The sequence below is a fragment of the Crassostrea angulata genome, chromosome 3 (assembly GCF_025612915.1).
Source record: "Crassostrea angulata isolate pt1a10 chromosome 3, ASM2561291v2, whole genome shotgun sequence".
In the NCBI taxonomy this organism is placed as follows: Eukaryota; Metazoa; Mollusca; class Bivalvia; order Ostreida; family Ostreidae; genus Magallana; species Magallana angulata.
The window spans coordinates 14186210-14205577 of NC_069113.1; the positions used below are offsets into that span (position 1 = coordinate 14186210).

Here is a 19368-nt window from a genome sequence, read left to right on the forward strand (position 1 = left end):
TCCTGCATCAAAGAGGGCATTATAAGTCGGATAATGGACAGTTTTGGGTTTCAAAAAACGAGGTTACACTCAAAAACTTGAACACACCAGTTTATTCCATGAGTGTAGCAATGAGAGGATGAATGAACACTGACTGAATTTCTTTTACAATATCATTTTAAGATAGTAAATCTGAACAGCATGAGAGTAAATTTTGAGTTAGACACTGTGAGATCGGCTCACCTTAATCACCATTCTACAATTAAATATAAGCAGATCTTAGCTCACCTTTTGAGCTACAATAATTGAGGAGAGCTGTCAAAGCCATTTCTCAGTGCCATAATTTTACGCAAGTACGCGATTCAACCGATTTCTATCAAATCACGAGAACAAAAAATCGCTAATGCCCAATTTTATCATAAGCTCTTGTAATTATCATATACATGTATTAAAAGACATTAAAGCGAGATTTATTAAAATTCGCAAGATGTGCTTTTCGCGATTTTAAGTGAATATTAATTCCCCGCGTTTATTTAGGAATCTACAGTCTTGATGCTATTATGTAAAATTAGAAAACAAATGAAAAGACAATGTTCAATAATCAATAATTAGATATGATTATAATTTAATTATCAATTTCTCCATTGTGCAACTATAAAAGTTTAAGAATCATATGATAAAGCAGGATTACAGGTACTAGCTAGATTCTTCAATAATATTCAATATACGATAATTACTAGGGTTATTTTAATACTACATTATGTTCAACTTTTTAGCTCACCTGAATAGGAGGTCCAACAGAGCTTTCCTAATCACCTGTTGTCCTTCATCTAACTGCCCGTCTGTCAACATAAACATATTTATAGGAATTTTTTTTTTTAAATCTTCTTCTCAAGAATTATACAATGCTACAATTTGTAAGATTACTGTAGTTAGCATTCTTAAGATTGTAAATTGTACAAACTGTGACCCCAGGCCAATACTAGCCTAGGTCCCAAAGAGGGGTTAAAAATTAGCATAGAAATATATGGGAATTAAAATTTAAAATGACACAGTGCTAAATTTAGTGATTTTATAGTGCAGTAGAGTTGAGTATATGGCATTCCTACTATAAAAAAGTCTGTCCCAAGATATTTATGCAGCACATTTGGGCGATTTGTAATAAAAATACACAAAATATACCACTGAAAGAAGTGCAGTTGAAATAGTTGTAAAGGATAATTTCCAAGATAATTTCATTGACACATTATCATCTTTCACTCGGAAAAATTCACAGGAACAAAAACAGATTCCTTATGGAGATTTATAATGGGGATTGTTTACATCTTTTCTCCATTCGGAATACACACGGAATACATTGCGCAATTTTTTAACGTTAATATCCGGGCTTGCTGCTATGCAAAATCCCCGTATACATTACATTTTTTAGCACTGTATTGAAGCCTGATAAGCTAACAGGGGCGTTTCGGCTGAGAAATCTTGGAAATTTTTCATACTTTTGAATGAACATCGTTTGAAACCTGAGGTATTTATAAATATCAAGCAATTAAGCCAAATGTGAATCCAGAATATCTTGGGACAGAGTATAGCTCTTGTTAGTGGGTTAACCCTTTAGCTCGATCCGTAGAGCGGTGGACTGGCATGTTAGAGGACCTGGGTTCAAACCTCAGCAGAGGCAAAAAGTGTCTCTGTTACATTTGGTGCCCACGTCGAGACTTGGGTATTCTCTGGCGGGTGAGAGAGATTGTCTCTAGTATTTCGCCTCATAGGTACTGGCACTATGGAACTCGGACTGAGTCGAGGACACATCTTTCCTTGGAGGGGAACAATGTGGTAGAGTCGGGTATATGGCATTCTTACTACCTCTGGCTAGTGGGTTAACCCTTTAACTCGATCAGTAGAGTGCTGGACTGGCATGTCTGAGGATCTGGGCTCAAACCTCAGCAGCTAGAGGCAAGAGGTGTCTCTATTACAATAATCATATCAAGCTCACATATACCATCTTTCACTTTTTATAATTTATTTAGTCATAATAGTTCATTTTTTAATTTTTTAAATCGTTGATAAGTTCATGCATACATGTAGGATATAATAAAATTGGCCATGCAGTTGATCAATGCATCTTTGATCTTATAGAATATATGATGTCCCAAATGGTAGGCTTAAAATTCCTCTCATTGGCAATTTATGAGATTGTGAATTTACAACTTTTGGAAGAGCTCCATACTCTTTTACATTAATGTTGTTCATGCGAGCAATGTTGCCTTGTGTCTCTTGTTCTACAAAAACATGGGTTGGTACAGGCTGGCTTTTTATCCTATGCCTCTTGCAAATCACCACGAACTATTGAAGGATTATTTTCGTTTATTTCATAAACACAATCCTGAACATGCAATGAAAACTATTACATATATTGAAACTTTCTCTGTAGAATAATACTTGGTGCGATGTACATTTTCCAGTATTAGAGTTATCTACCCTTTGTTTTTTTTTCCAAAACGAAAGTAGAAGTTAATGTGTTTTTCCTATGTTGTTGAAGATTTTTAAATGAAAGTTTTCTTTCACGGCATTACAGTTCTACCTTTACTTATAGTAAGTTATAATCTTAGATATATAATCTCCATCTTCGGTTATGCTAAGCCGTCAAACGTATGTTTTTTAATATTAAAGGAAAAATCATATTGTTAGATCATGTAGATTCTTATAGAATTTAAATGGTTTCCGTGATCTAGATATTATTCCGTATAAAGCTACAAACCTGTAGCTATACATGTATATTTACAACGTAATCCATAGGAGGAATGAGTGAGAATTTTTATATAGAAAGTATAACGTAATTTAATCTCTTGGGGCAAGATAAAATTATGTAGGCCTACATTCAGTCATATATGGCTTTGCAAAGTTGTAATGACATTTGAACTTTGAGTGTTTTCCCAAGAGAAATAAACAAGCATCACATTTGAATGTTTGTCTACTGTTGTTAAGAGTATTAGTATGCATGCGCTTGAAGAAGATTGATTTCTGCTGTCAGCTTGGCAGTGACTCTTACGTATCATGTCCGACACTGTATATGTTCCACCACTTGAGCTCTCCTGTCAGTTCCAATCCATCAGATGGTCTCCAGCCTCCAAGGTTTCAACCTTGGACTATGACATCCTCCAGTTGGTGGCTCGTCAGCAGTGGTGGCATATTATCCACTACTCTATGGATCCAGACTTTCAGCACAGATCATCTCCACAGTGCCATATCCAACAGGATGACCTCTACCTCTGCCGCCTTCCCAGTCTTCTTATTGCTGTTTTGCATGCTCTTCCCAAGATTCCTAATCTTGTGAGCAGCTTCCACAGTGATTCTGCTTAAATCTTTAAGGAACAGACCTCTACAGGAAACAGCCAAGCACACCATCCTCTATCCTTGCAGTCTTCCATCAAGTCTGTGTACTTCAGGGCTTTTACTTTCATGTGACTCCACACAATTTTCTTCCCATGGCACGTTCAGCTCTATTGTGACCAGCGTCTTAGACTGCTTGAACACTAGAACTTCCAGTCTGGTTGTAGATTAGTTTCCATGATGTAATGGAAAACTATATCTTGAAGTTCCCTTTCAGGTCCACTCTTAAATCCTCAGTCATGGTCTCTACCAAGCATATTGAAGTCCATCTTTCAGCATTTTTATGTCAGCTGTTGCTTCACCCTGTCTCAAAAACTGTACAGCTGTCTTTGCATTATGTCTATTGGTTGTTTCCTTCTCCTCACCACCTCCAGCACGTCAGCCAACTCCCACAGTACTTTGTCATGTCGCCATCGTTATCTCCCCTGAGTCAGAGCTATTTTTTTCATCCTGTATAATGTATGCCAATGGTCCCTCACTTTCCACACAGCTACAGTTTGGATCATTTCCTTAGTCTCCATGCACTTCTATTAGGAGTAACTTTAAAATATACCATGGTCAAGATATCAAGCTGAAATTTAATTGCTATATCATTGACTATTGTGACAAATGGTCATTAATAATTAAAGGATCAGAATTACATAATGGGCCACGAATTGTTCATGTTAGAGCAGTATATAACCCAATACCCAGAAGATTTATAAAAAATTGTTGACCACTAGGTGGAGCAAAAAAAGTTCAATATAATGGTAATTGCAGCTTTTAGATTAAAAGTATGTATTTTTGGATAGCTAGGATATTGGTCACAGTTGTTATGTAATTGTACATGTAAGTGATTGAATGAATGAGGAAGATCAATTCTTGAAGAGAAAAAAAAGTGGAAGAATTACATATTTTCCATTGAATGTATTTCACATAAATTGTAACTTGCATGCTAAAAATGGTAAATTAAAGGTTTTAACTTTTAGATTTTGGATTTATATACCTATAAAAGGAGAATACTCTGAGTACCTAAGACTTACTAGGTGCAATGGGATTTATCTTCAGCAAGATATCAAAGGTACATAATTCAATCTAAATATCGTACAATAATTTTTCCTGTAAAAAGTTTTATTCCATTTCTATCTTTTAAAAATCTAAGGTTGTACGCTCGTTTTTAAACCAAGAAGAGAGAGTATGTGTTATCAATAAGTAATCAATATTTCAATCCATTAATTGAAAGACAAGAAATATACATATACATGTACAATGTTTTTCAATCATGATGTATAGAGTTAAACTGGCAAATGCATGCACAGGGTACATTAATATAACTTAACAATCTTTCCCTTTGTAACTAATTTTCATAAAGGAAAAAAAAATTATAAAGAGAGTAAAGTCAGTTTCTTAAGATTGATTTTTTTTAGCTTTATGTAACTATATAAAGTTGTATGTAAAATATGTTGTGAAAATGGTTAATAAACTAATTAAGTAAGGCTATGATCTAACCATGCACACAAAGGAAGCATGGAATATATTGTGCCCTTGTTGTCATTAATGTTGCATGTACAGATTGGGAAACTAATTTATCTTACACGGAGGGGTCCAGGGTTGTCTCTAAAAATTGAAGATGAAGGAAGAAACAAAAAAGTAGAAGGGGGGTCTGGGGGTCTAGCTAATATAGCTACATTGTGTTGAAATGCAATAATAGCCGGGTAATAAAGGCATTATAGGCGGGGAAATTTCCCGCCTCCCGGGTCTTAGAGACAACCCTGAGGGTTCAATCTCTTTAAATTACAAGCTTAGGTGTGGATGCTAGCTATTGTTTACAGAGAAATATTCACCCTTGTTTTATTTTTGCCCTCGTCAGTGAGCAAATCTGAGACTGGGTGAATTCATAATAATTTTTGTAAAACTGATCTGTAAATTAGAAAGAGTATCTATTTTTAACACGTCAGGGTGAATTCAAGATGAGGTGAAACGGTTAAGATGTGTAGAAGAGCAAAAAAAAAAAAAAAAAACACTGGGTGAAAATAATCCTGGATACAGTATGTTTTATTTTTTTGGTGAATTAATTTATTATGTTGTGTTTCGTTTTCAAAGTTAATTCACTCAATCTTACCAATTTAATACAGTGTAACTGGAGTTTTAGATTCATGTGATAGAATATGTTTGTGAGGAATGTTTGGATTATGTTTTATATATATGATAGCTGGTATCTGAACTTTTGATCACGCAATATTTAATTTATAAACTAAGTTACTTAATTAAGTTTCATTTATATGCTGTGCTTACACGTTCATGCAAAATCATTTAAACAAAATTGCACCAATACAAGAAATCACCAGTTCCTTTTTCTTCTGCAGTGAAAGACTGCTCCTGCAGCACTATCTGTCTTATTAATTAAGAATGCCTGATTAACATATTGTGCAGATGTGTCAAACTAACAATACATGTAATATAATTATAAGTATTTGCCAAAAATGCATGTTTTAATAAATAACATGGGAAATCGTCGTTTGTGACATTGTTGTACTTTAATATTAGATTTTTGATCAGATTTTGAATTTTCCTGGGTTTTTTTTCATGTAGGTGAAAAAGATATTATAAAACTACAAAAGCCCATTGAGCTCATTTTCGTAGGTAAAAAAAATATTTTTTTCGCGAATAAAAGCGAAACTTTCGCGATTAAACGAGTAAGTTTCGCAAATAAATGCGAAACTTTCTCAAATAAACGCGTAATTTTCGCGATATAACGCGTTAGTTTCGCGAATAAACGCGAAACTTTCGCGAATAAACACGAACTTTTCGCGATATAACGCGTAACTTTCGCGATATAACGCGTAACTTTCGCGAATAAACGTGAAACTTTCACGATATAACGCGTTAGTTTCGCGAATAAACGCGAAACTTTCGCGAATAAACACGAAACTTTCGCGATATAACGCGTAACTTTCGCGATATAACGCGTAACTTTCGCGAATAAACGCGAAACTTTCGCGATATAACGCGCTAGTTTCGCGAATAAACGCGAAACTTTCGCGATTAAACGCGAAACTTAAATATAAATATTGTTATTTCATAGAAGAAACCCTATGAAGAATAATTACTGAAAACAAATATATTAATTTAAATAAAACAAAATAATATTATATGAAGATGTAAATGAATTAGATTTACCTTATACAAATTAACATAAATTCAAACGTAGGAAATCTTTAAAATCTTAGTACTGATTTTCAAAGGACATAATGCATCGCGCTTCTCACATTTTTATGGGCACTGTATTAATGAAAATGAGGCAGCAACATATTTTAATTATAACAATTTTAATTCAAATTAAACGTTTTATTAAGTATCATTTTAAAATTTAAAGGATATCATTGTTTAAAACGTTATTATATATGTTATATCTCTGCGACATAACTTAACGTCTAGTTTAATAGCAGAAAGATAAGTCAAGCTGTGAATTGAAATTTTCAAGTTTTTGTTCAAATCTAGATGACGTAAATTCTTCCTCCAAATTTATCACATATGTCATTTAAAAATTAATACTAAGATTTAAAAGGTTTGTGACGGTTGAATTTATATCAATTTTATAAGAAAAAGATCATCAATGAATGCCTGTTCGAACACAGGGTCGGCGAACAACTGAAAATCGTAATATGATGCTCAAACTTATTATCTACTTTGGACATATAACATATAAAAATGTTATGATAAAGTTTAATCAGATTTATTAATATCTATATGTAAAAAAGATAATTTTGTCTTCATAAATCAACGTAACACGGATATTATAATAATGATAAGTATTTTAATATATGAAACTTTAAAATGTGTTTGTTTTCGATCGTTTTTCTTCATATGGGTTCTGTATGAAATGACAATATTTATATAATAGTTTCGCGTTAATTCGCGAAACTTACGCGTTTATTTGCGAAACTAACGCGTTTATTCGCGAAAGTTTCGCGTTTATTCGCGAAAGTTACGCGTTTATTCGCAAAACTAACGCATTTATTTGCGAAACTAACGCGTTATATCGCAAAAGTTTCGCGTTTATTTGCGAAAAAAATATTTTTTTTACCTACGAAAATGAATTCAATGGGCTTTCGTATAAAACCAATGTAATTCTTGAAAACATTTATTGATTGCTATTTCTTCACCTCAATCTTTTTATCAGCTTTGGAGTTTCATATGTCGAATGGCTACGGGAGAGGAGGAAGGTATGTTAAAATCTAATTCCAATAATTTATCCGTCAAATAGACTAAACTATATTTTCTCTTCTGAGCTGGATGCATAAATCATTTCCAGTAGCTGCATGATGATATTTGTATTTATGGGTTAACTTTTTAATATATTTTACAGAGGTATTTGACTTTCCCAAAACTCTAGAGGAATTCAAATTTTACTTTAATAAAGGTAATATTTAAGTTAGTACATGTATTTATATTCTCAGAAATGTTTAATAGATATAAGGATACTATTCAATGAGTTTAGCATTGATCCCAAGAAATTTTGATTCAATACATTCCACTGTATGTGATTATTTACAAAAGACCAGCTCAGTATACTGGTATTCTTTGACCAAAAAACCACAAAACTCTTATGCGCTAAATCAAATCCATGCTAACTTGTTGCAAAAAGATATTCTGCCAAATATTGTACACGCCAAATATAATTCATTGGCAGTTCTATACACTGACACAACTATTGAATATTTTAATTTTCAATTAACAGTGACTTGACTGGCAAACTGTTTTTTTCTAATAATTGTGATTTCTCAACAGAAGGCCAGCTTCGAAATGTGGAAACCGATGAACCCTTTAACTTTGTGGTGGAACCCGACAACCAGAAGTACAACCAGAAGAGATACGAAGCTCTGGGAAACGTGAGACAATTTCTAGACGTTGTATGAATAAAATCACATGTAATTTTTATTGTTGTGAACACTATGTGTAGCACTGATTTTGTGACATGAGTCCTAAATTTGATTCTTTTTTGTTTTACAGATAATAACAGATCATGTATATAAATTATTAGAAGACCATAAACTCAAAAGAGTTAAAATTCCTGTGAGTATGCAGATATAGGAAAGAGAAACCATCAACTCTTTAAAGGAAATAGAGTCACTTAATTTGACATTTAAATTAATAAATGCTAAATGAAATATAAAATGATCATGATTTAAAGATTAGGATGAGAAGGTTCTAAAACAAATTTTTTAAGAACTTTGGTTGAAAAACATCTGTATACAGTACTGGAATGCTGTATGTTTTAATTAGGTTGATGCTGTGCCTGAGGAACCAACTTCATTCTTCTATATGTCTGAAGATGCGCTAGAGAAAGACAAACTCTTGATACTGATCCACGGAAATGGAGTTGTGAGGGCCGGGCAGTGGGCCAGAAGGTTTGTAATGTCAACCAATATGTAGATGTTGTTGTTTTTATGCACATTACTATCAGTCCATCCCCCCTCCTTTCAATATGCCGCTTGAGACATACATGTGTTCATACTTTCATAATTTTATCTGTAGTAGTCAAGAATTTATACAATTTCAATGTTACACATTTAATAAGTCACCTGTAAAGTAAAGGAATCTTTGAAGAAGATCTTATTTTTTTTTCATATTTCAGATTAATTATCAATGATTGTCTGGACTCTGGTACACAGTTACCTTTCATTGAGTGGGCGATCAAGGAGGGGTATGGGGTAATTGTGGCCAACACTAACTACAACAAAGCCAATGACAAAAAGGATGGTCAAGAAATTAAAGTATGCAATATAACATCTTTGTTTTTTCAATGAGATGTTTTCCTTTTTTCTTGTTCTTATCAGAAAGCCCTTGATTAAAATTTGTCTTATGTTTAATGTTGAACAATATAAGTTTCTAAAAGGGGGTATTCGCAATACATTGTTTGTAAGATTCAAAAGTAGTTTGAGAATGCTATTATACTGCTCTTGTAAATTTTTTCCGGTTTATAGCATTTAGTGGTGAAATTTGGATGATTCTTCATTCATTCATTCATTCATTCATTCATTCATTCATTCATTCATTCATTATGACTATTTCTATCTTTGCAAAAGGGGGGGAGGTGCTTTGACGCTTATGACTTCTATGCAGATTACCTATAAGAAAGAGCAAATAGAGCCACTTAAACAAGAGCTTGGACTTTTGGCAGGATGTTACTATCTAGTTTGCTCATCAAATCAAGCTGTCAAATATTGACCTCCTTTCTTCAAAATTGCTAAGAGAAGCTCATTAATATTCATAGACTGTCTAAATCGCACTTTTTTCCCTCAAGTACTGCTCTGTTTTGTGAAATTGATGCTGTTTCAACTGAAATGTACAGCCCTGGATGAGGTCGGACAAGTATCATTGCATTCAGTATATTTATATCTTGCCTAGCCAATTATTGGACAGTAAACCATGAATAGATTGACCCCTGTCTTCATCAGGCATTTGATTGTCACTTACTGCCCAAAGTCCAAGCTCCTGTTAAAACGGCTCTACTACAAAACATAGCTTTTATCAGAAAGAAAAAAACTAAGATTTCTTTTACATCTTTTACAGGGCAGTAAAACTCCAGAGGACCACATGGAATGTGTGTGGGAAAACTTTATACACAAATCCAAGGCTAGTGCCATAGGGATTGTAGCACATAGCTATGGAGGGGTGGTCACCTTAGAACTGGTAATATGCATTTAATAGATGTCTGATTATCTTTAATATTATGTAAAGTAAAAATTTCCAATATAGAAAAAGTTATTACTTGCAATATCACCAGGATAGACCAAAGTGCCATCTCCTCTCCTTTGATTTTATTTCTCAGAAATGGCACAAATATTTTAAGTACATTGTATAATTATATTCCTGATGTTTCCTACGAGTATTTTGTTAAAAAATCTTGTGTTTGTACAGTGTATGTGTAATAGACTTTTTTCTTGCCACCCTCCCCAATTAAAGTAAACAGAGAAAGTAGATGAACCATAGATTGGTTGCTCTCTTTTAATTAGGCTAAAAACCACATTGATGATTTCTGGAGGCGAGTGTTTGCCGTGGCTCTGACAGACTCGGTCCACAGCTTTCATCATCAGAACGGAGATGAAAGTGTCATCCATTTTTATACGGAGGTAAAAAAATTTTTTTTTATAAATAATTACCTCACTGGACTCAAAACACATTTATGAGCACATACCAATATATTTTTGGTACAGTCATGTACATGTATAAACACAATGTTGTTACAAATTTTTTGAAATGTTTATGAAATATAATTGACCTTGATCAAGACTTGTTGGAGTCCCAATTTTTGCATCATATTTGTTACCAAAAATATCTATGCACATTGACACTGGCACCACAATGATGCCAGTTTCTTGTAACAAAGCAACTGATAATGGTTTTAAAGACTACACTGGTTCCTGCATCCTCTTATTCTGGTACATAGAAATTGTTATTGATATCTATGTTAAATCTTGTTTCAGAGAGCAAAGAACTGGGCGTCGAGTCTGGATGAACTGGATACTCCCATTGAGACATACTCTGACTACTGTCCAACAGTAGCAGCGGGTAAGGATCCAGTTCATGGTTTTACATATGATGAGAACTGTGTATCAACTATAAAGGTTTATTGTTGCAAGATTTACTACAGAAGCTAGAGTATGTATATGAATAACTTCACTAATCTAAAGAACAGTGTCTTTCTCTTTGAATTGATAATAAAATTTGTAAAAAGGTCTTTTTTTTGGATACAGTTAACTAGATCAGATTTTGGTCGCATACAAATTGAAAATACAATATGATTCATGCTATAAAAGTTTCCTAATATATAGAATTTGCTGTTGTTAAATTCATTAAAATGTAATATGATAATGGTCAGAGGTGTTTACATCAGAGCAGGTGCTTGCAAACACTCTCCAAAATCCTCTATACATTTGTACATGCAACAGAAATTTTGGTGAGGGCTTGCGAGCACTTGTTCTTCTGAACAGGCATGCTAGTCCATTTATAAAACCAGATTACTTATTGAAGTAATCTCCCTTGTCCCATTACTGGTACAGTTTTTAATTTTTAAGAATAGACATTCATAGCATCAGCTCCTACTTCATTGCCAGCATTTATAATTACAATAATTACTGTAGAAGGGGATATATTTGTTGGGTTAAAATTTCGTTGTTTTTTTAACCAAATGAAACTCAGTTGGGATTTAATTTTGTGATATCATAACCAATAAAATGTAATAAAATAATAGAGTGTCTATTTATGAATACTTGGGTTAAAATTCACCATTTTGTTGATTACCGTAGTACTGACAACAAAAAAAACAAAATTAAATCCTCAACGCAAAATTCTGCTTCTACAGTACTGTACATTCCTTTGATAAATTCGAGTATGATGTGTTATCCTATTTTGTGTTAGATGCTTGACAAAGACTTGATTAACACTTCTTCCAGGAACTGACAAACATGAGTACACAAGTTACAGCAGCAGGTTTTCCATATTCAAATTCTTGTCCGAAAAATACAGAGAAATGATGGAACCCGGCGGAGAAAAAGCAGAAACTTCTGAAAAAAAGAGCTCAGTGAAGAAGGAAACAGAAGAGACAGCAATGTCACAGGACATTTCAGCCAGTCAAATTGATGTTGAAATGAACTCGCAGAATCCCGACGAAAGCCAGAAAGAGGAATTGTAATTGGTCAATAAATGTTATGTATACATTTAAGAGAATTATATATTTTTAGGGAAATCGTTTTCCTATTTTGACTGCTGCAGTGTTGAATATGCTTTGTGGAAACAGGGTGATGCCTAATTTTGTTACCAGCCTTCCTCCTTTTCCAAATCAGTGTAATGGTTATAGAAATGTTTACAGATTTCGACATTGGCTTAAAATCAATTTTATATTCATCTTAGTCAATTTAGTTCTCATATTGTGAACTTTCCTTTATTAAAAGCAACTGATTTTTTTTAAATCAACAGATATTTAAGCTATGGAATCTATTTTGAAGATGCATAACTTTAATAAATGTATTACTGGTAACCACAGGTATATGCTGAAAAATATTTTTCAAGGTGAAATACTTTAAATTCTAAAAACGAAAAAAAAATGAAAATAATTTTGCATTTAAAACACTTTAAAAATATCAACAATGATTGACTTATTCTAAAGAATAGTTCTTAAATGAGTTATTTTTGAGTATTTGATATATATTTTTTGTAGATCTATAAATTTTAATTTGTGAGTTTTCTTACCTTTAGCATGTTTTTCATTTAGGTTTTTGTTATTATAATGAAATCATTTTTGGAACATTTTTGAAACAACTTCATATATTGAATTAGAAAAATGTTTTAAACTTAAAGAAAACCATTGTTCTGAAGTCGTTTGCATTGTCATAATATCATGTAAAGGTTGTTTATACAATATTCATTAGTATACATGTATTACGAAGTCATAGGTTTGAATGTAAATTGTTTTTATTGATATACACATGTATTAACATTCTACTGTATGTTGATATTTTTTTCTTCAAATAAATAAAACAATAAGATGATAATTATGTTCATAGGTTTTTATTTGGTTCCAATGGAATTTAAAAGTCATATGAAACAATATTTTAAAATCATTGTGTTAAATGTGGGAAATTGTTCATTAGAATTTATTAATGAAAACATTTTAATTATTTATGCAAGGCAGCGTGTGTATAAAAAACGAAAAAATAATTCAACCAGGAAAAGGATCTTTGACATTCAAGGCTTATATTCCTTCGACTTTCACTCTAAAGCTGTGATTGTATTATCTCAAAGCATGCTTTAAAAATGCATTTGTCACAATACATGTATTTAAAATCTGGGATAGTTTTTCAATTTTCACCGTGTAAAGACGTGTAAATAGCAGGATGATTTAAAAAATCGAATTTATCATAATAAATATAATTTTTTTATATGAAAAAGTTATACAGTATTTAAACCCGGCAGTATATTTTCTTCTGAAAAATTCCATGGTGTGTCTGTCATTAAACTACGTGTATATGATAGGTTAGATTGTGATATAGTTGAATTGAAATCGATAGACTCTAATCGTTTGATAACAATGAATAGCAAATTTGTTGTGTTTTTCCCTACAGCTACAGGGTTTGTACATGAAGAATAATACACACCCTTTTCCATTTCACAGCCAGTATCAAACCGAGACTCTAATATCAGCCCGATGAATGATATTGGTCGATGGCTGATACAGGCTGTGATATGGAAAAATGGTATGTATTATTATTTTTAACTTAGTAATAAAATTAAAAAAAAAATACATCAACTTGAACAAATTGATTTTAGATATTATTTGAAAGTAGTCTGTATACATGTGTGAAAAAAAAAAATGAAATCTTTCTGTTTTACCAAACATATAGCTACAGAAAGAAATTCCTCAGATTGTAAAATTAACTGCTCCAAAACATTTGCTAGCATTTGAACTTTTCAACTGCACTTAAAAATGTCGACTGTAACATATCTTTTATTTTTAGTCTGTAAAAATAAACAAATGCCGAAACGAAAAAAAGGTAGAGGAGTTCCGCAAGGGGTGTTATTCGGATCCTTATCAGCCCGGAGACCGATACGAGTTTTTTGATGTTACATATTCAAAAAACCTCTATTTATTACTAAGTACATGTATGTTATTAATTGAAGTATCAAATATATCAAACCAACTCACCGGAAATTTAAATCAATTAGCAATCTTCATTTATTCTTTTCATCAGATTCCATGGTAAATGTAACATTTGAAGGCTTACTCAGACAAAACCAAACTTCGGATATTTACACGATTCCGCTATGTCCGTTCTTGCACTAATCGAGTTTTACGGTAATTTCAAATTTGCACCTTGAATTACAAATCCGGTAGATATCGCCACATTTCAATACTCACGCGCTTAATTAATAGAAATTATTCACATGGATAAAACTTGAAAATTCAAATGATTATCTGCGTGAAAATTAAAAATAGCACGTGATTATATAATAGAACATTCTGTTTATTAATTTAAAGTTCAAACCAAAGTGAAACGTTAGTGAATAAATAGGAAGAGATTGTTGATTATTTATAATATCAAAGAAGGTTAACAAATGTACATTTTATAATTTATATAAAATTTATAATAAAAACATATAACATTGAGCTGGTGTTTTGCCTTAAAATCATGTGCCTATTTCTTGCAAACACAGCTTAAAACAATCTTTTTGAATCTTCTGTCAAGGAATCCGTAAATGAAAGGATTCACAATATTGTTAAGGAAAATGGACCTGGTAACTATTGGCAACACAGCAGACACAATGGGCCCCGGTGGAGCAATGAACCCACCTTTTACCGCAGTCCAGACCGTGATGATCAAATGAGGAAGGTAGCTCAAAATAAAGGCCAGACAAATGGCGAACGCAATTTTGGTGATTTTGTTCTTTGATTTCTCGTCGCTCTTTTCGTTTTGCTTTGCGACGGGTTTCTTTGATTCGGTACCATTAGACTGTTTTCTTGCGTCTGTTGATGACGTCACTTTGTTGACGTTAACAAGAACAACTGTCTCCTTTCCCTCGCTGGGAAGTTTCGTTGAAGATGTTTTTCCCGAGGAGATGGACGATGACTTTGTGGTTCTGAATGTGTTCCGGAATTGTACGTGCTTGAATATCTTCCGACCGATGAGACTGTATATGACTATCAACGAAACAATTGAAACAACAAAGGTGAGAAAAAGGATCGCCGCGTGAACAAGCGGATAGATCGTCTTTTTGTACTTGTCGCTTGTTGAACAGTCGTACCCAGTGACATTATTGGGAAGACTCACATGTCTAGTTCCAAGCAAGAACAATATCGGCCATGAGAACAAAATGGCGAGAAGCGCTGCCACTCCACAAAGGACTCTTGCCATGAACACGCTCATTTGTGGCTTCAACGGCCTACAGACTCTTCTGTATCGGTCAGCAGACAGGGCCAATAGAACAAAGATAGACATTAGCGCAACGAAAGTATTGTTAAAGCGAAAAAACTTACAAGCTCCAACTGCATAGAAGGTGTACTGAAAGTTCATTTCAATAATCTCAAACGGCATACAGACTGCGGACCCAACTAAATCGATGAGTGCCAGAGCCACAATGAAGGTCCGGTAGGTACTGCTGTCGAATTTGAGGAGATAGACGAACAGGACTGTTAAGTTTCCTGGAACTCCAATGACTATGAGGATTCCCAGATAGATCATGGGAGCGAGCCGCCTGTGTACCTCGATTTGGTTGAGTTCCTCCAGCGTGAGCATCATCGTTTCATTCCGTACCGACGGGTGGATCTCAGTTGGTTCCGTCGTGAGATTTCCTTGGAAGCTTGTAATAGTCTCATACATTACGGTACCGGTAGACATTATGGTTATGAAATTCTTTTCTCTTTGTTCAATGAAAGACGTACACAAATCAAACCTCTAAACTCTAAAACAGCTTATGAACATCTGGTATGACACAGATTTGTCCCGGCTGGGCAAGAAGTCTCAAGTGCAATTTCCGAAATATATCCAAGAGGCGCATATATCTGCGCAGTTTTAAGTAAGCATCAGGAAAGTAGTCATAATTTAAAATGGGATTGTTGAATGGGGTCCAACAATTGATTCAGGAAGTGTGCAATTGTCTTTTTGCCTCTTTAGATTGCATATAGATAGGGAGACAAAAACTTCAGAAGACACACCTCGGAAAAACCTTGTAACCTGTGACTTGCATTCATTTTTGAAAATTATAGATTATTTCGTTGTGGCCATGCATTAAAATGTGTATGTGCATCCTTAGCACTGTTAATTTTGTTTTTCTAAAGCTCTGGGGGGTTCTTATATTTATATATACACACAAACACTAGTTTATCTATATCCTGAATGGTTTATTGACATCACTTCAGATCGAGGTATTTATTGCGTGCTATATATTTTATTTCTCAAACAGTTTATTTTTAATTGATAAGTAAATTATCAAAAATTTTAAACATGTAATAGCAATTTTAATTATATTCCTGATAAAAAGCGTAAAAAACACAAGAAAGACATTTATGGACATTGGTATTCAGGAGATTGTTACATGGACTTAATCTGTTATTCGATGCATAAGGCCTTTATGTCCGGAGCAGATTTTCTTTCTAAAAATGTATTTACTAAACTCAATGTAATGCATTACGGGAAGGATGTGTTATTATAGGGTGAGTTAATGTTTAACATTCCTGTTTAAAACAAGAGGCAAAACACTCCTATAATACACTTAACATTAATCATTAGGCTAAGCCGATCCATGTAAACAAATAAACCTTATATACTTTAAAGAATGTAAAATCACTTCAACTTTAGAACTGCAAGAACATATATAAAGAGCCCCTCTGTAGTGAAGACTCAAACCTAGTGCAATACACAGGGGCCAAGCCCGTTTTAACATTAATTTCAATGTAACCATTTCAACATTAATTTCAATGTAACCATAAATAAAGAAAGAGAATAATGACGTATATCTCCGTTATTTTAATACCCATCAACTTGAAATTCGCCATGGGTGTATCTCGGACATTACTCTTCCGAAAAATACACGCATATTGCGAGTGTTTAAAAAATTAATTGATTTATTAGGCTTTTGAAGCGAGTTGGTAGTTTTTTAACTGGGTCAGAGTTCGACCCCTTTCTTTATTTATGGTTACATTGAAATTAATGTTAAAACGGGCTTGGCCCCTGTGGTGCAATATACGAAGCTGGTGGAGTTTATACTGCACCCACCTGACAGTGGCGGTTTCTATAAATGATCAGCCAGTTCGACCTCGAGAGACCTTACGTAATAAGGACCCTCTCCACTCTGTACTTTGATTTCAGGTCACTTTGCGGGAAATATAAGAGTGATCTGCCTTCGATTTCGAAAAAAATTATTTCACCTGTACATCCGTGTTTGAAAGGAAAGTATTAAAAATAGATACAGGTACCTGTCGCAATATCATTTTCGAAACATAGGTAATGATTTTATAACGGTGTCTGTAACTACCGATTTGTCACAAGTTCAGGAAGCCTGCATCGAAAAATCAATACTTAGAACTTGGTGTATAAAGAAGATGGGGGATAAGATAGAGCGCAAATGCTCATTCGTATCAGTCGTGAAATACATTTTGAATTTATTTTTCCCAATAAAATCCATTCAAATATATTACATGTATAATGCAAGTTTGCAAAAGCTGAATTTCTAACTATATTCAGTTTTTAAAATATTTAACAAACGATAAGAAAAAAATTACCTTAAATTTTGGTGGTATCGAAGCCATAACAGAAAAACCCTAGATATATAAGGTTAATTTATGTCAGGTGCTCTAACCACTGAGCCATTTCAGACACAGTAAATTACTCTGTTTAAATACTATGTGTGACTTTGGCTACGGATTTACGCACTTGTATCATTTTTTCAAAACGTTCAATCATTGGGACACAAAATGATATTTTTAATGTATAGTTGGTCATCTCTCCACATTTTTGTTGACTGAAATCGGTTTGTTTTTCATTAGACCTTATTTAAATTATGAGAAAAATATGGAGCACAAACCCACCCCATTAAAGAAAATGCCTTGAACTTCTAAAAATGACACTATTTGCAGGTTTTGATACGTATACTCCTGTTTGAGTCAACATATTCCAAGTATTGAACATATTTATAGGTTACAAATCAATGATATGTTAAATATATTTTGTTTTAAATGTTTTTTTTTTTAAATCAGATTTATTGATATCTTAATTTTTCAGTAGCTTGTCCAACCGTTTATGGGCATTTTACACGCATTATCCACCCATCTTCTTCACTTGATATATTCTGAGCCGTTAATACTTACACCAGAGTGCAATGAATGCTGTGTTAATGAAGAGATAAATGTATGTTTATACTGCATGTGCTCATTCGCAAAACTATACAAGAGAATTTGAAGGGAAAAAAAAACATCCAGCAGATACACGTATTTTAAACGTTCAGTTCTAATCATGCTTTAAGTAAAAAGGCGAAAATATAATTACTGCTTGATGGAATCGATCCAGCGATCGCAAAATCGTAACCACCAGGCCACGTATACAACACAGTAATATTTGAATCTCTTTTTAAAATATGTGGCTAAATACATTAATGTTTTGGAAAAGTGACTCTTTGTCTAATTTTCAGTACGAAAACCCACGTTTAACCAAAATTAGTTTGATATATTTACATTTGCCAATACATGTATGTTCTTTATATAAACCTTTAGAATAGCGAAAACGTTCAATTTCACGACGTCACCATGATCATAACACGCACTTGTCGCTTGCCAGTTGGATAATTAGAAACAAAAAAATCAGTAATTTAAACATTTCTGAAAGATTTTCCTTTTCAGATGTAAATATAAATAATAAACAGCAATGTTAAAATATTAAGCGGGATATGAAGTTAGTTGCTACATGATCAAATCTTCTAAAAGCCCAAATCACAGGATTTGATCACGTGACCAACCAAGTTCATATCCCGATGGACTTTTTAACTTGCTGTTTATTTCTTAAATATACGCGTATTACAATACCTGTATAACATAGTTTTAATCGAATTTCTTTGGTTTATTTTGGTTCAAACACTTATATATCCCAATTTTTATTGCATACTGATTTTTTTTGGTCACATCCCTCACAAAACCTAAGGATTTTAATGATCATATCGTGTAAGATAACGAAGACCAGTTTAACTAGGCAATTGGTAATTTGCGTTTCTTTCCATATATTTTAACAAAATTATTGTATAATATTGAAAATGTCTAATGTTTGCAAAAATCGGTTTATTTTAGGCGAAATCGTATACATTTTGTGCAACATGTAAGTGCACTATCCCTCTTTTTCGGCAAAAACTATGGCAACGTTTTCTACTTTTATAGCATGGTAGATTTATAACTTTGCACGATAGCTTTAAGTAAGTTCTGTTGTATTGATCTGGCCTATATTGTATGAAGAAAACGATGGGTAGTCACAGAAA

At 33.2% G+C, this 19368-nt stretch overlaps 2 protein-coding genes across 3 annotated transcripts; one reads left to right on the forward strand and one right to left on the reverse strand.

Moving 5' to 3' along the window:
- Nucleotides 1-2449: 2449 nt before the first annotated feature.
- On the forward strand, nt 2450-12910 carry LOC128177643 (cotranscriptional regulator FAM172A-like). 2 transcript variants are annotated; one of them, XM_052844439.1, is made up of 12 exons: nt 2450-2571; nt 4338-4429; nt 7532-7574; nt 7718-7771; nt 8140-8240; nt 8362-8424; nt 8635-8759; nt 8987-9125; nt 9925-10044; nt 10368-10484; nt 10839-10923; nt 11808-12910. In XM_052844439.1, the coding sequence occupies exons 2-12, from the start codon at nt 4400-4402 to the stop codon at nt 12044-12046; spliced, it is 1116 nt and encodes a 371-aa protein (XP_052700399.1). In that variant the 5' UTR covers nt 2450-2571; nt 4338-4399; the 3' UTR covers nt 12047-12910. The 2 variants fall into 2 exon arrangements, with proteins under 2 accessions (XP_052700399.1, XP_052700398.1); XM_052844438.1 differs by lacking the exon at nt 4338-4429 and having other exon boundaries at nt 2456-2571.
- LOC128177641 (cholecystokinin receptor-like) lies at nt 12363-16066 on the reverse strand. Its single transcript, XM_052844437.1, has one exon. It carries the CDS (start codon nt 15744-15746, stop codon nt 14547-14549), a length of 1200 nt encoding a protein of 399 aa, XP_052700397.1. The 5' UTR covers nt 15747-16066; the 3' UTR covers nt 12363-14546.
- Nucleotides 16067-19368: the final 3302 nt, after the last annotated feature.

What these genes read in the sequence shown, in the direction of transcription:
- LOC128177643 (XM_052844438.1), top strand. Translation starts at nt 2,527, where the DNA reads ATGAAAGTTTTCTTTCACGGCATTACAGTTCTACCTTTACTTATA. An exon ending in CAGTTCTACCTTTACTTATA is followed by an intron (nt 2,572 to 7,531) that starts GTAAGTTATAAT and finishes TCTTTTTATCAG; the next exon opens with CTTTGGAGTTTCATATGTCG. An exon ending in GCCGGGCAGTGGGCCAGAAG is followed by an intron (nt 8,760 to 8,986) that starts GTTTGTAATGTC and finishes TTCATATTTCAG; the next exon opens with ATTAATTATCAATGATTGTC.
- LOC128177641 (XM_052844437.1), bottom strand. Translation starts at nt 15,746, where the DNA reads ATGTCTACCGGTACCGTAATGTATGAGACTATTACAAGCTTCCAAGGA.